General features: G+C 42.2%; 1 protein-coding gene across 2 annotated transcripts in view; it reads left to right on the top strand.

The window, feature by feature from the left end:
* Positions 1-16,350, top strand: part of LOC119177074 (GMP reductase 2) — an 82,211-nt gene that overhangs the window by 36,737 nt on the left and 29,124 nt on the right. For both annotated transcript variants that reach the window (XM_075878071.1, XM_037428453.2), the window contains one exon: positions 13,785-13,973. In XM_075878071.1, the coding sequence (XP_075734186.1) occupies positions 13,785-13,973 (189 nt within the window). The remainder of the gene's footprint in view (positions 1-13,784; positions 13,974-16,350) is intronic.

Here is a 16,350-nt window from a genome sequence, read left to right as displayed (position 1 = left end):
GAGGGACCAACTCCAGTGATTGAAGGTAAAAAAAAAAAAAAGAAAATCGGTAGGGTAGAAAAAAAGAAAATTGTTTTTTTTTTGTTTTGTTTGCAATTATGAGGCCTTTTCTTAACACCCGATGCCCCATGCATTTTTGTGTCTTCTGTATTGAGACAAAAGGACGAGGTGTTTGTGACTGACTGATGAGTAGCCATGTGCCCTTTTTTCAGGCCGTGCATAACCTGAGCTTTACTAAACATGTTATTTGTGGTGCAAAGCTTGGAACATAAGGACAGGAAAGGAAGAAAGAGAGAGGAGTGCTAACTACCCATTGTTTATTGACAGCAAAGGATGCAAGCCAAGGAATAATAAAATGTTTAGTTAACTTACGCATTAACTCATTAACCTGGGCTTACTGCAAGTGAATTTTTGAAAGCCGAAGCGGGTAGTTTATCTTAAAATCGCAAATTTTTGTTTAGTAGTATCGCTATCTAAATGCGCTTGGTGCAGCCTTTTTTTTACATGTGCATGGACTTTACTGAGTCCATTTGCCTTATGTATGAAACAAGCTTGGAGACCTTGTGTGTGTTTAATTTGAGTTTAGTTGCACCTTTGTTCATTTTGTTACGGCGGAAAAAATATTTTTGTGCTTATAAAGTCAGAAAAAGTTTTGAAAGTGCACTAGAACTCGAAACCTACATTTTGGCCACTAAAAAAAAAAAACGAGACAGTGAGAAATCAAGCGAACATTTTAGCAAGTAAGTTCTGTCCTCATTCTGCATTACCGCAAAGATGAAAGTGTAGATTGCCTGTAGTGACAATGGCTGTACTTTGATTGATGTAGAGTTCTACACAGTGTGATGAGTAACCGTCTTCATAGACAATGGAGGAACCATCGCGCTCATAGAAAACACAATGGATCTTATTCTTCGGAACCGAAACCCTCAGATCTGGCACTTTTGAACTTGCTCCAACTTTTAACGAGGTCTGCACATGGTGGCCAGACTGAACATTCTCATGGCCGTTTGGCACATCACAGAAATGCATCATTGTCATATGGCTAGGTGAGATTGACCGCAGTTGACTCTATTTTGCCAATAGAGACAGAAAATATAATGAAGCAAGCCAGGAAACCAAGAAATGAAGCAAAAGGCTGATTTGTGTGATTAGTATTTGGCTTGTGTCTATCAACTAAATTGTTCAGTACATCTTCTTATTCAGTAAATATGAAACATGTATTTTTCTCTTTAACTGACATTTATCTTTTAATCGGAATTTTTTCGCTACATATGCCCCTCTATGAGAGCAACTAGCAAATACAGAAGGGTGATTTTTACGATATTAAATTGTTCACCAATACAAAGCTACTGGGCTAGAATAATGTGCATTTGCAGAATAATTTTAATGTTAATGGTTTTATTTTAGAAATGGCAAAAGTGTTTGCTTTGCTAAAAAATGCAAAAATGTCACCACTTGAATCACAGCTGTACTTTTAGCTCAAATACAAGAGTAAGTGTGGAACAAATTAAGTAAAGCAAACCAGTAGACTTTATATAAGTCTCTGAAAAAGTGTGTCTTAAATAAGCCTGAAAACACAAGTCTAGGGCCTACCTTGTGCCCTTAAGCCTACCACACAAGCGTTTCTTAAAGGGCCAGTAAACAACCTCCCGATCGAAAATTTGTGATGGAGAGGCGACTGTGCACTTGTACGATGTGAACATGCTGCCACAATAATTTTGTGAAAAAGTGTTTTAATAAAGAGTTAAAGAGTATAGAACAACCCGCATCTGGCTGGTTCCAGTTTCTCACTGTTTGTCAACGTAACATGACGTTACTGTGTGCATCATCAGTGTGCAACCAACGACCTAGCAACCTTTCTTTTACGTGTCCCTTGTGCTAATGCAGCTCTGTGAGGAAGTACGGTGTGAAAGTAGCGAGGTACTGGCAAGAAAATATGCCATGGTGCATGCACCCTGGCGGTAAAGTTGCGAGATACCTCTTGATGTAGGCGGCTTTTGTTGAGGTGGTACCGCTTGTCGTAGTAGTTTTGGCTCTTCTAAAATGTAAGAGGACAGCCCAATAAAATGAAAATGTGGACTGCGTGGCCGAAACTGCATCACCACAGGGCAAAGGCATCATTTTGTAGAGCAGAGAACCAACCGACAATGTCGTTGCCTATGGGCAAAGTTAAGTCACGGCACGGGCGAAAAGGACTGGTCAGGCAGAGGAGAGGGGCGCAGGAATCGTTTTTCAAAATGGGGAGTTTGTGTGGTATGCACTGCTGTGACATTGGGAAAAACTCATCGCTGCAGCTTTCTACATGAATTAGCACGATTGTTTGGAAGGTGTAAAAATGTCATAGCTTGTTTCCTGGCCCTTGAGGCAAATAAACGGTTGTATTATAGTATTGTCAGGTTGATTATTTTAATATATGATGCATGACCGTATAATCTGAAATGGTCTGATGTCATGTGCCATGTCACATCTGAAACTGTAATTTAGCTGCTCCCAAACTGCTTCAAAACTGCTTCAAAACTGCTAGACACACTGTGGGGCAGAGTTGGGTGGCAGTGAGATTTTGCTGATAACGTGGCTACAGCATGCACAAGATTTAGTTAATTGGCAAAACATAGCAGAGTCTTTTGTACTGGAGCGGGCGTAGTTAGACTGATTACAACGATTTTGGTGTAATAAAGCTTACAAGTTGGCAAGTTTAAAATGGCCGTTACCTGCACTGTTTCTACTCCAAATACGGCAAAACCTCGCAAATATGCACTTGCCAGGGGCATGGTATTACTAAGTATGCTCCAAATAGTAGTTCATAGTAACAACCAAGTGTAAATGTGCATTTCCTGACGTGTATTGCCAGCACTTATCTATATTGCTTAACGTACTCACAGCTAACCCTTTCTTTTTCTTAATGTGCAAAAATATCACGGTACTCTCGCACAGCCATTTTGAAGAGCACTGTGGCGATGCCAAGGAGCATAGCCAAACTATTGTAGGGTTATGAACACAGTGACTGACTTGGTGAAAGCGGATGGACTCGCTCATCGGCTTTCCTTGATACGTGTGTATACATCTGTTCTGTGATTTGCAATTAAGTAAAAACATGCATAGTTTCATCTAAACATGGTACTTCCATGTGCAGCCATTGTCCTTATATGGAGTGCATCGTCTATTCAGCCTGTGCCGTCATTGAGCTTCATCGGTTTACCAAGTCCCGGATCACTCGCTGACGGCCCGCGGACGCCTTGGCTCATAGGTCGCTATGTTACATGCACGTAATTCAAGTCCCGAGCCAGTCTGAGCGGTCTCTAGCCATCTGCGCACTTGATGCTGTCTGCGTCAGCTGTGGCGTATGCTATGTCGACCCAATTCCAACCTAAGCAGTAGTTAAGTGGTGAATTACACCTATTTCCGTTGTGATACGACTAACTGTAAGTGAACTATTCAAGCGCGCACACATCGTAGACCGGCGGGGTCATTTCACTGCTGTTTCTCGTAGCGAGTATATCGCGTGTTTGCCCAACCTTCGGGAATACGCACGTGCTCGACGTGGCTTAGAACATCGATGACAAGAATTGGGTGTGCAAACAATGCGAAATTCAGAAACATGAGAAAAGTGGACAGAAAATCGAAGAAAGAGCAAGAGCACGTCAAAAATGTCCGGATCTAACTTAAGATGGCCGCATTGGTATGCACCTTGTGCTGCCAGCTACCAGCTGCTCGAAACAAATTGTTTGAACAGTCCCGGGCCGCTCGCAGGCCGCCAGGCACGTGAAAATTGAAGATGCGTCCGAGCGATTCCAGACCGGTCGGCGGAGCTTCCGGTTGGTCTCTGAGAAAGACGAATGCGACGCCGGTGTCCAGAGCCATCCGGGACGTGTAAATGGATGAAGCTCATTGCCGAGCCACTTGTACCATATGCACGTTTGCCATGGGAGAGTTGTTTGTACCAATGCTGCTTCAGACTGTGCACAGGTGCAGTGAGTAGCTTGTTTGGTTAATGTGGCGACAATGAGCTTCGTACAAGCAATGTGTATTTTGCTTCTCTGGGATCCTGTAGGGGTCTTGCATGCCAAGAGTGTAGCCATGGCAGCGGGTGGAGAAGCAGTTGGGTAGTTGCCTCACAGTAGTAGGCAGTATACTTATAACGGTACTACACTTATTGTAGTGTACATGTATGTTTGATGACTTTGCATCAGCTTCATCATTGAAAGGTCATGAACAGGAAACGTATACACCCATTTGTAATTTGCACTGCTTCAGTAAATAAACATAGGGCATGCTAATTCCTAAGTACTTTTTTGGTGCAATATTTATTTCATAATGCTGTCGACTCTCTGTCGAGTGTTCTAACAGAAAGGGTAGAATTAAATATGAACCAACCTAACATACAGGTATATCATATGGCAGCATAATCAGTTAAATGCATGTCCAACAATTTTTAAAATTGGCAAACACCGCTTGCAATTACCACCATGCCTGGCCACACACTCTAAAAGTTCAGTCACAGCTGGGAAAAACAAGAATAACAAAAAACATTTCTGCGACAAGAGTATGGCACTAAAACACAGCTGTGATTGACCCGACTGCTTAGTTTTGCCTGGCACTTTCAAGTACTGATCTTTGTTAATTTTTAGTTGTCCATGTATCCTAAAAAAAAAAAAAAAGCTTTCAACTGGTTTTTATGCCTTCATGCTTCAAGTGGGGCCAGTTTACAGGACCTTTAACATCCGCGTGATGGAACCTAACCGTCGGTATTCGTGTTGAACTTTTTCTAATTTTGTTTTCAAGCTGTCCTGTTGAGGGCTCCGCACAACAGAGGCATATTCTAGCATTGGTCTAACAAATGTTTTGTAAGCCACCAGTTTTATATCTCGCGTAGCTTGATGTAATTTTTGTCTTCAGAAACCTAATCTCTGATTCGCTCTTCAAGCACACATTTTCTATGTGTGTGTGCCATGCCAAATTTCGGGTAAGAGTAACTCCCAAATATTTAAATTGGTTAACATGGAGGAGTAAATTATCATCAATACAATATTGAAAGGATATCTGTTTATTTAGTCATGTGTGTATGTTGATTTTTTGTAGTTCACTTTCATACCTTATACATTACCACTGGCTGAATTTTTGCAAACTATGACTAATTCTAACTTGATCGTGTGGGCTTGTTATGGCAGAATAAATTAGGCAGTCATCTGCAAAAAGTTTTACTCTCACCGGGTGTTCAACAACTGTTAAGATTTCATTCATGTATATGAGAAATAACAGAGGGCCCAATACTGAACCCTGAGGAACACTTGAGAACAAACACTTGGAGTAGACTCGACGAACTGTCATTTAAGCGTACTGTCTGTGTCTGATCACATAAGCATTCTTTTATTCAAGTCACTAATCTTTCACCAATACCAATTTTCCAATGTTTAAAGATTAGCTTATCATGAGTCAATTTATCAAAAAGCCTTTGCAAAATCTATATAAATGATGTCAATCTGTTCCTTATCATCTAAAGCTGCAGTATAATCATGAACAACTTTGATTAACTGTGTAATGGTCGGTAGTCCAGCTTGGAAGCCATGCTGAGATGAGTATAATGTGTTCTGTTCAAGAAATTGTAAAATGTGTTTTGGGATGATGTGCTCCAGAAGTAAACATTTAATATATGCGAGTAAAATGGGGCGGTAATTGTTTACAAGTCTGTGATCACCTTCTTTGTATACCGGTATGACAACTGTCCTAGGCCAGTCCAATGGTAAAGAATGGGTTCTAAGCGATTTCTCGAATATCACCGTTAGGTGATGATATCCATCCATTCAGCGTAGTGCTTCAGAAATTCTGAATAGATCTCATCAGGCCCACTAGATTTTTTCCCGTCTAGGTTCAGGAGGAGTTCAAACACTCTTTCTTGTTTGATTACGAGTTCTTCCATTTGATGACCTATACGATATTCTAAGTGCTCACCCACATTGGTGTTCCCCGCTACAGTAGTCTAGTGGCTAAGGTACTCGGCTGCTGACCTGCATGTCACGGGATCGAATCATAGCTGTGGCAAGTGCATTTTTGATGGAGGCGAAAATGCTGTAGGCCCGTGTGCTCAGATTTAAGTGCACGTTAAAAAACCCCAGGGGGTCAAAATTTCTGGAGCCCTTCACTACGGCACCTCTAATAATCATATGGTGCTTTTGGGACGTTAAACCCCACATATCAATCAATCAATCCGCATTAATGTTTGTATTGTTGATAAACACATACTGAAAAAAGTAAATAAAATATTCATTAATGTCCGCTGTTTTTGTTAACATTACTGTATTCTTTGCGATTTAAATGTTATCTTTTCTACTGCTGAGATACCTCCAGAATTTTTGTGGGGAATTTTATAAAAATTTGGTCAGTGTTCTGTCAAAGAACTGCTTTTTGTTTAGTGTCAAAGTATGCCTCAACTAAAAGTGAAGCCTGGATATTTCTTCAGGGCCATTTTTCTTTTTGCAGAGCCACTTTAGCTTCCTTTTCATATGAATAATACTGCGGTTAGTGCAAGGTCGGTGTTATTTAGTTTTTTTCACACATGATGGCACAAATTGGTCGGCACAATGGTTAACTATAGCTTTGAATTCATTCCACAACTCATCTACTGTTTTTTCATCTGTGTGTCGCTTGAAGAGACCAAATGAGAATTCCAAGAAATCTACAACTGTAGTGTCATCAGCACTGTTGTAGTCCTTTATTTTTATTGCATCATGGCTTTCCTACAGGACGTAATGCTAGCAGTCACATTTACTACAATCATTTTATGGTCAGAAATACCGTCCTCGGTTGAACACAAATCTTTCTCGATATTGTTACGTAAGTACAAGGTCGTGTACACTGCAGGCTATTCACAAAATATCTTTGCAAGAGTGGTTCCAGAGCTGGCTAGTCTGGCCCCGAGTTCGAACAGCTGGCGACCTTCATCCTGTTCGTCGGGTGCACACGTGCATCGACAATATGCATTTTGGCAGCCTAGATGTAGCGTAACCTCGGTCGGCAAAGGTGCCGCCTCCGCACATCTAGACGTCAACGTCGTTCGGCGAGTTGTACTGCGTGAAGCGTGCGACGTGTACGATGCCTCTGGCCTGAGGGGTGGATGAAGATGACAAGGCAGCAGGAGTGATTCTATAAGTGACGGGAGTCACAGCACGAAGCACTCGGTGTGGCCCTGTGTACCGAGAGAGCAGTTTGTCAGACAGGGCAACGTGTCGATTCAGAGACCACAGCAGAACCAACGAACCGGGTGAAAAGTGAAGGTCGCTGTGGTGTTGATCATAGCAACGCTGTTGGTTTTTTTGGGAGGTCAGAAAGTGAGTACAAGTGGCTTTGTGTGCATGGGCGGAGCGGCTGGCAATGGAATAACTGTATCGAGGGCAATGTGGGTTCGCGTTTGAACAACAGGAAAAATAGGGAATAACCACTCGTTACATGGCGTGAAGAGTTGTACGCAAATGTCATGTACGGTAGAGCAAAGTCCCAGTCAGAGTGGTCTGAGGAAACATACTTTGAAAGCATGTCGGTTAGGGTTCGGTTCAGATGCTTCGTGAGGCCATTCGTTTGCGAATGGTATGACATAGTGAGCTTGTGCTGCGTTTCACATGAGTGCAGAATGTTGGCTATGGCTCTTGATAGAAATGTGTGGCCTCAGTCTGTGAGCAGCTGGCGTGGAGCACCATGTTACAAGATCAGGTTGCGCAGAAGAAAATCGGCAATATCTGTGGCACAGCTTGTTCGAAGGACGCATGTGATGGCGTAGTCTGTGGCCACAGCTATCCACCTGTTGCCAGCAAAAGACAGGGGAAAAGGGCTGAGTAGGTCTAAGCCGACGCGAAAGAAGGGTTCAGAAGAAAAGTCGAGTGGTTGAAGGCGCCCAGCAAGAAGCACTGACAATGTTTTGCGGAGCTGACATTCCTCACACGCCCCAACGTATCTTCTGACAGAGCGTACGGGACCTGGCCAATAGAAGCAACGGCGAATCCGGTCGTATCTGCGGGACATGCCGAGGTGACCAGCAGTTGGAACGTCGTGAAGTACAGCCGATCGGAGATGCTTGGGTATAGCAAGCAGCAGACATGGGACATCTGGATGGAAGTTGTGGCGGTATAGTGTACCATTCTGGAGTACGAAAGAGCGATAAGATTGATCTTATTGTGAGGATTCGAGGCGCTCGATGATAGCCCATAAGGATGCATCATGGCGTTGCTCGTCGGCTATGTGGGTCAGTTGGGAAACGGAGCACAGGCAAGCGTCGTTCTCGGGTACAGTGTGCGACTCAACAACCGGATAGCAAGAGAGGCAATCGGCATCCTCATGCAGGCGTCCAGACTTGTATGTCACTGCAAAGATGTACTCTTGCAGTCGCAGAGCCCAGCGGCCAAGTCGACCTGTGGGATTTCTTAATGATGAAAGCCAGCACAGCGCGTGGTGGTCCGTGACGATTGAGAAGTGAGTGCCATAGAAATATGGACGACACTTGGAGACCGCCCAGACAAGAGCAAGGCTTTCTTGCTTAGTGATTGAATAGTTGCGCTCCGCAGATGTAAGGAGACGGCTAGCGTAGGCGATAACGCGGTCGTGTCGGTGTTGGCGTTGGGCAAGAACGGCTCCGATTCCGTGACCACTGGCATCAGTTCGGACCCCAGTCTTGGTGGATGGGTCAGAGTGGGCCAATATAGGTGGCGTCAAAATTGTGATGAGGCGAGAGAAGGTGGCAGCTTCAGTGACCCCCACGAAAATGGGACGCCTTTCTTCAGAAGATTGATAAGTAGTTGGGCGATTGCTGCAAAGTCTTTCACGAACCACCTGAAGTAGGAACAAAGTACCACAAAGCTCCGGTCATCTTTGGTGGATCGGGGTACTGGGAAACTCGTGACGGCACGAATTTTCTAAGCGTCTGACCGCACACCAGATGCATCAACAAGGTGGCCCAACACTGTAATTTGTCGGCGGCTGAAGGGATACTTCGAGCAGTTCAACTGGAGGCCAGCATTGCGGAAGATGTCAAGAATGGCTGACAGATGCTCAAGGTGGGTCTCAAATGTAGGTAAAAATACTAGGACGTCGCCTAGGTAATACAGGCAGGTTGACCAATTAAAGCCTTGTAGCAGAGAGTCCATCATACGTTTTAACGTGGCTGGGGCGTTACATAGACCGAAGAGCATAACCTTGAATTGGTACAGGCCATTGGGAGTGGCGAAGGCGGTACTTTTTTGGTCTTTCTCTTCCACAGCAATCTGCCAATAACCAGAGCGAAGGTCGATGGATAAAAATTAACATGTGCCATGGAGACATTCGAGAGCTTCAACAATTTAGGGCAAAGGATACGCGTTCTTTTTTGTAATTCGATATGGATTCCAGTAATCGATGCAGAAACGTGGTGTGTTGACCTTCTCTTTAACCAGGATGACAGTGTTGCCTAAGGGCTTGACGAGGGCTGAATAATGCCTTCAGTTAACATCTTGTTCACATATACTTGAATAATCTAGCTCTCCGATGCGGACACCCGATACGGTCGATGGTGAATGGGAACAGTATCATCTGTGTTGATGCGGTGCTGCACAAGAGAAGTTTCGCCGAGTGTTCAGTCGTCAAGGTTAAAGATGTCGCGGTAGGAAGCCAAAAGGTGAGTGAGGGCAGCTTATTGCACTAGGGAGAAGTCTGGGGCGATCATGGGGCGTAATGCCATGTTGAGGCGTGTGGCATCAAGTGGGTGACAAGGAAGATTGGAGCATGCATCTCCTGCAAAAGTGGTGATTAGTCCAGCCACTCAAATTTAAGGATCAATTTGAATTCGCTCATTTTGGCAACATGGTGATTTTTGACAGACCTTCACGCGAATCAATGTGCACGTGTTGCTGGGAAAACGCACCTGGTTGACGAACTTGACCAAAGTGCGTGCTGCTCGTGGTTAAGCTACAGTAACATCTAAGTCAAATATTAATTAAAGGTGTCAGCTTCGCCATCTGAAAGTGTCTGGCCATAATAATTACCAGAAATTTATGCCAGCTATTCAATAGAGATCTGTTGCTACTAGTCGAAAATTTACGCTACAAAAAATATTTGCTAAGGTCTGCCTTCTGTGTAAAGTGTGGAAGTGGCCTTCTCGGCCTGTTTTCAGCAGCTTGACTTTCGCTTATATCATTGTATCAGACACAGGACCGCATCTAGTGTCACTAGTTGCTTCTATGGCGTCGCCGTCACGCCCACACGGGTGCACCCCTGCACTGCGAAACACACGCACTGCTCGAAACTGTCTAGCAACCACATCTGAATTGAGTGAGAATGAGCTTAGAGTCCGAGGATAACTACACCTCAGCTTCAAATATTATGGCGACGATGTTTTGCGTCAGCCTGAGACATCCACATTTGTTCATGGGTTTGTTTTGTTTACGGCCTCAAGTTGTCTCCTCCACAGCAAGTGCGTAGCTACTGACCTTTGTGCACAATTTTATAGCTACTCTGGTTACTTGCGAGGTCCACGCGTTGCTGGGGTGAGGTGTGGTGGCGCCGGCAGCAGAGCTTCTCCCTAAGGTCAAGAAAGTCCCGGAGCACATCTTGGCCCTGACTATGAAGCAGCGACAAATATTTTAGGACCATGTGCGATATTGTTCTTTTCTGTAATACGATGTGCAAAAATGCAAAGAAAATGCTTGAATGCATAAATTGGAATGTTAACCTACTGGAACGCCAACCTATTGGGACGCCAACCTAGGTGGCTCATGGAAAGAGGTGACACTAGACAAAATAGCGAAGTTTATGGGACTGCCGATTTATAGAGGGATTACTCGCATCACGGCCATCCATCTATAATGGAGCAGCTGCTGGCCCTTATCGCAACACAACAAAAATTTACCGAGAAAAGTGTACGAGTTCACTCGTGTCTCACGAAAAATCAAGCAATGCTTCACAGCAAGGCACAAGCAATGAAGCGGCACCTCGGTTCTGATTTTCTTCGTTTTTGTGAATAGAGACATTCTGATTGATATGTTGGGTTTAACGTCCCAAAACCACTATATGATTATGAAAGGCGCATAGAGACATTCTGTGCGACATTTTTTATTTATTGTACTGTTCCTGGGCCATTTATCGTCAAAATGTATCTTCTGAATTTTCTTAAAATATTTTTCAAGATATGATGTTTTTAATTACGCTGTTAACCAGCTGGCAACCGAAAATTACACACTTTTTAAAATTTTTATTCATTCAAAATATTTTTTGGAAAGAGCATTTCATTGTACACAATTTGGTATGCTGCAATGCTTGCTGGAGCACTTTTCAAACTGGCAAAAACTATCTTCCTGAGACATAAAAAATAACCGTTTCCACGTGGTAACGAAAGAGTCAAGTGAATATACACAGCCGTCATTCCAATCAAGAATGAACAGAGTTGTACTACACTCTTCATACACTAATAACTTGTCATTTGCACCTTAATATAATCCCTTCAGTAATGGTATTCAAATGCTATTCCTGCATGAAGTGTCGTGCTCGTTTCATTTAGAACTTCAACACATGCACCGTAAAGACACATCACCAGTTGCGGAGCTTATCACAGTTGCTGTGGGAACAGCAACAGATCCTCACTATTTCCTACAAGAATAGACTGTTTGTCGAGTTAGTCAACTAGACAAACAGCCAGCATAGACAAGTGCTTGCCATTGTTTCCATTTTTGTCATGTTTTCATTGGTTGTGCTAATTTGCCTCTCTTTTACCTGCCTTATGAAATTAAGCAATTATAACATAACCTTCATGCACTTGAGAGCAACATTGTGCCTGAACTGCGGAGGCACAATCGTGCCACAATACCCCTTTTCAGAACACCATCGACTGTTCTGAAGTGAGATGTTTATTTTCATTTTTTAGTGTTTTTTGTGCCGGTCTTAGTGCGTGTGGCATATTGATAAGTACATAAGACTTTAACAGCTTCATTCATATTTTTGTCACTTTATGGCACTGTTTGGATGCTTTTTTACACAAGCATGTTACTTGAAATGACATAAAATCTTAAAATACAGGTGAACTCATATGTACAAAACTTGCACACACTCTAGCATGCATACATACACATACAGAACTGGAATTAGATATATTAGATAATTAATTCTATGAGCTGCTGTTATGAAATAATTGAATTTCATGCTAATTTTGCAGTGCAGTTTCATTTCATAGCACTTCTATGACAATGTAAAATGCACTGTTTCGCGGGAATACTTTCCTTTTTGTCGTTTTTATATTTTCCTGCAACTTGTAGTTGGGGATGCAGGTTTGAATGAAGGAGTGGGCTATATGCAAGAAAATACGATGTTAACGTAAGTAGCACCTCAGAATCTTTATTCCGTGTAGTAAATACACATTGGGTGGATGAAGGGTCTAGTCTTCAGTTGCCCCAATGTTAGCCACGCATTTCAGTATTTTCAGCATGCTGCTTGGGATGCTTTACGCAGTGGCGACATAAGAATTATCTTCCTGACATTTGACTGTACTTATTGTGGCCCATTTTGTTTCTGTTTTATGTCATCCTTCGCAGTAACAAAACTAGCAAAGAAGCGAACGGCAACTTGCACGGTGGGCCTGTGGTTTGGTGAAGAATCAAAGGGGAAAGCACGTGCAGCAAGTGTTGGTTTCTACTTGCTTCACTTGGCACCCTCCGGATGACATCGATCGCTCTTTTAAATATATGCGGAAAAGTCGCTTTTCACAAGGAAAATTTTTGTGAGCGAAAACCAAATTCTCGGGGCAAATCGAATTGCCCGATGTTCAATATATCAAGTGTTCTGGCTGTTTTTGTTTGATGTAATGATATATTTTTCTATGCATTGGTGTTAAAGCATTGCCATGTTTGAAAATAGTCCAATATAAAGGATAAAATTGTTTACCTAAGTTCAATATAGTGGAGTTTGACTTTATGGGCTACAAGATGGTTATTCATTGGGTGAAGCAGCTAGAATATGCCATGTCTCCTACTCAAGTGGCGAGCAATAGGAAACTCTTGGATGTTCCAGCTATCGAGTGCCAATTTTACTTGGGGCCTGTCTCATCAACCATGATGTATGGCTTTGATGATTGATAGATTTGTAGGGTTTAACATTCCAAAACCACCATATGAATATGAGAGATGCAGTAGTGGAAAGCTTTTGAAATTTCGACCCCCAGGGGTTCTTTAACATGCATCCAAATCTGAGCACATGGGCCTACAGCATTTTTGCCTCCATCGGAAATGCAGCCGTCGCAGCCGAGTACCTTGTAATGTATGGCTATCTCACAATTATGGTTAGAGCATTTGATATGGTTGACATAAAATAGTTAGTATGGCTGACCTTGGTGAAATTGTGCTCCATGCAGAAACATGTGTTGTAACTTCAGGTAGTAAAGGCAAGTGGCACAGTCTGTTTGAAGCTTCAGGAACCTCATGATAAAGAATTGATATAGCTTTGCATTAAAGTAAATGGTTTGAAACTTCAGACTTTCTTTGATAATGTGAACATTACCTGTTCATTTGTTTATTGACATGGTAATGAAGCATCTTTTTGTGTTGCATTACTTTTGGGACGTTACATTTAGTAGGGTGAGAAACTATGAAATTGAAATTAGCAGAGTTGTCAGCTTTCGCACAGCTTGAAGTTTTCTATTCCACATACACTTAAATGAGTGCTTTTACTTTTGTGATTACTTGTCTCTATTGTCTGTTTACTGAAGTGTATTTTTATTGCCAGGGTCTTTGTTCAGTGTGGGGGCAGGATTGTGTGATTTATTTACATGCCCCTTCCAGGCTGGTAACGTTGTCACTGGAGAAATGGTAGAGGAGCTTCTTCTCTCTGGAGCAGACATAATTAAAGTTGGCATTGGACCAGGCTCTGTCTGCACGACGCGTAAGAAGACTGGCGTAGGCTATCCACAGCTCAGCGCAGTCATTGAATGTTCTGATGCAGCTCATGGCCTTGACGGCCATATAATTTCGGTAAGTAGAATTTTTTTTGTTTTAAAAATGAATGATGTGATTGATTTCTTTGTGAAAGCATGCTGCAATTCGATTCGGATGATATACAAGAACTACAAGAACACCTGTGTTTGGGAGCATGTTAAAAAAACTACAGGTGGTCAAAAACACTTGAAAAAAAATCCCACAATAAAGTGTGCCTCTTAATCATCTCATGGTTTTAGCTTGCAAAACCGCAGAAAATAATATAGTCATTGTTCAAACTTTTATCATGTAATTCTCTTTCCAGAAAAAAGCAACAACAAAAATTGATTGATTGACAGGGCAGACGATGACACTCGAATGAATTGAGTCTGCCACGGTGGTGTAGTGGTTACGGTGCTTGGCTGCTGACCCAAAGGTCTTGGGTTCGATCCCGGCCATGCCAGTCGCATTTCGATGGAGATGAAACGCAATGTTAGTGCATGTTAAAGAACATCAGATGGTCGAAATTTCCGGAGCCCTCCACGGCGGCATCTCTCATACAGTCGAACCCCGCTACAACAAAACTGAAAACTGAAGGGACACGGGAAAAATTTTGTTGAAGCGAAAATTTTGTTGTAGTGAAATTGAAAAAATATAGCCGATCTGAACTAGCAAAACAAAGGAACGTTTATTCTCCAAATTGAATAAGTGTCCGCTGCTTTTTATTCTATCCCAGCAGCGTCACGACGCGATTCTCACCCATGCATAGCGAGGCCTTGGTGTAAAGCACGCTGAAACAATGATTACAACCGCTTTCGTGAGTGAACCTAACAGTTCCATTAACATGTTAACACCAGCAGCTGTCTGTCATCAAGACGGCGAGATGGCAGCAGGGTATCGTGGAGCGGTGACTTTCACTTTATTTTATGCCATTCTTATCATCCATCACTCGCGGCTAGCCGATTTTGTTGATAATGCCCACAAACAGCCGCTCTGATTAGTTACCACACTGGCCAAGCATGAACAAAATGATAAGCACAGGAATCTAAAAAGGCATCGTTCCGCAGACGCACCCAGCAGCTCCACGAAGGAAATCATGAACTAAGCAACAGAGCTTCAGCTTCGGATCATCTGCGGCTATACAGTAAACCCAATCTTTAACATTTTGATGCATTTTTAGAACCTGAAAATACGTCGATGAAGTCTAAAACACACGTTGGCACCACCAGAAACCACCGCTGTTCTGCAAGCATTGCTCAATAGCGATGGCAATGAGACTGCCATGTCTCATTGCCTTCGCTATTGAGCAATGGCGGTGCCCTTGCTTGCTCAACAGCGGTGGTTTTTTGTGGTGCCAACGCGTGTTTCAGAATTCGTCGATGTATTTTCAGGTTATGTAAATGCATCAAAATGTTAAAGATTAAGTTTACTGTATAGCAATAAATATGAGTCTGGAATCGCATTGTGAAATTTCGTTGAAGTGGGAGGGGAAGAAGAAAAAGTGTTCATTGTGGCGACAATATTTATGCATTGACTCCTATGGACTGCTGACTGAGAATCGTGAATTTTTCGTTGTAGCGGGAATTTCGTTGAAGCTGTGTTCGTTGTAACGGGCTTCGACTGTAATCATATCGTCGTTTTGGGACATTAACCTATTTTATTATTATTATATTATCATCATCGAATAAATTGAGGTATGCTTTATAACTTAATTGTAATATTAGTAATGTTCATGCACTAGGCCTTACCTCAGTTTTTTATGGAAGGCTGAGGTCGTTTCATATTGTGAGCATATCAGTAAAAGAAGTTGCTCAGGACAATTAGGCACTCCATGATGCAAAATATAAGCACCTCAGTCATCAATCAATAAAATATTATTAGGGTCATTAGCTGGCAATAGTAGTTTGGAACATTTTGGAACATTTTTCCTATGTAATTGAGAAAGCATTAATATTGTTTTCCAACAAAAATAGGGACAACATAAATATTGCTTTGCTCTGTGGAACCTAAACTGTAGACTCTCAGTAACTGTAGATTCTCTGTCAATGTTGGTTTCGTGCTTGTATTCTGCAGCCTTGTTCATCTCTCGGTGAATGGAACTCCTGTTAAGTGGAATATATTTTTCTTGTCTTTTCAGGTTCTGTTTAATGAGAGCCTACTGTAATTAATTTCACAAGATCAGGAATGACAAAAATTTTTATACCTTTTAAATCTAATATCACCTGGTAATGAAATTGCCCGAAATGCTAAGATTTTCACACACTTTGCAACCTTAAAAGCATTTTTTTCTGTCTTTTTAAAGCATATAGTTAATATGATGTAATATGATGGGAAGTATATATATATGATGGGAAATATATGTAATATGATGGGAAGTAAGAATGTGTATGCGCATGAGACCCTGAAACTTCGCATTAACTTGTAGAAATTTTGC

Source organism: Rhipicephalus microplus, chromosome X, assembly GCF_043290135.1.
Source record: "Rhipicephalus microplus isolate Deutch F79 chromosome X, USDA_Rmic, whole genome shotgun sequence".
Classification (NCBI taxonomy): Eukaryota; Metazoa; Arthropoda; class Arachnida; order Ixodida; family Ixodidae; genus Rhipicephalus; species Rhipicephalus microplus.
Note: the sequence above shows the minus strand (reverse complement) of the source record. Positions and strands in the feature narration are given on the sequence as shown.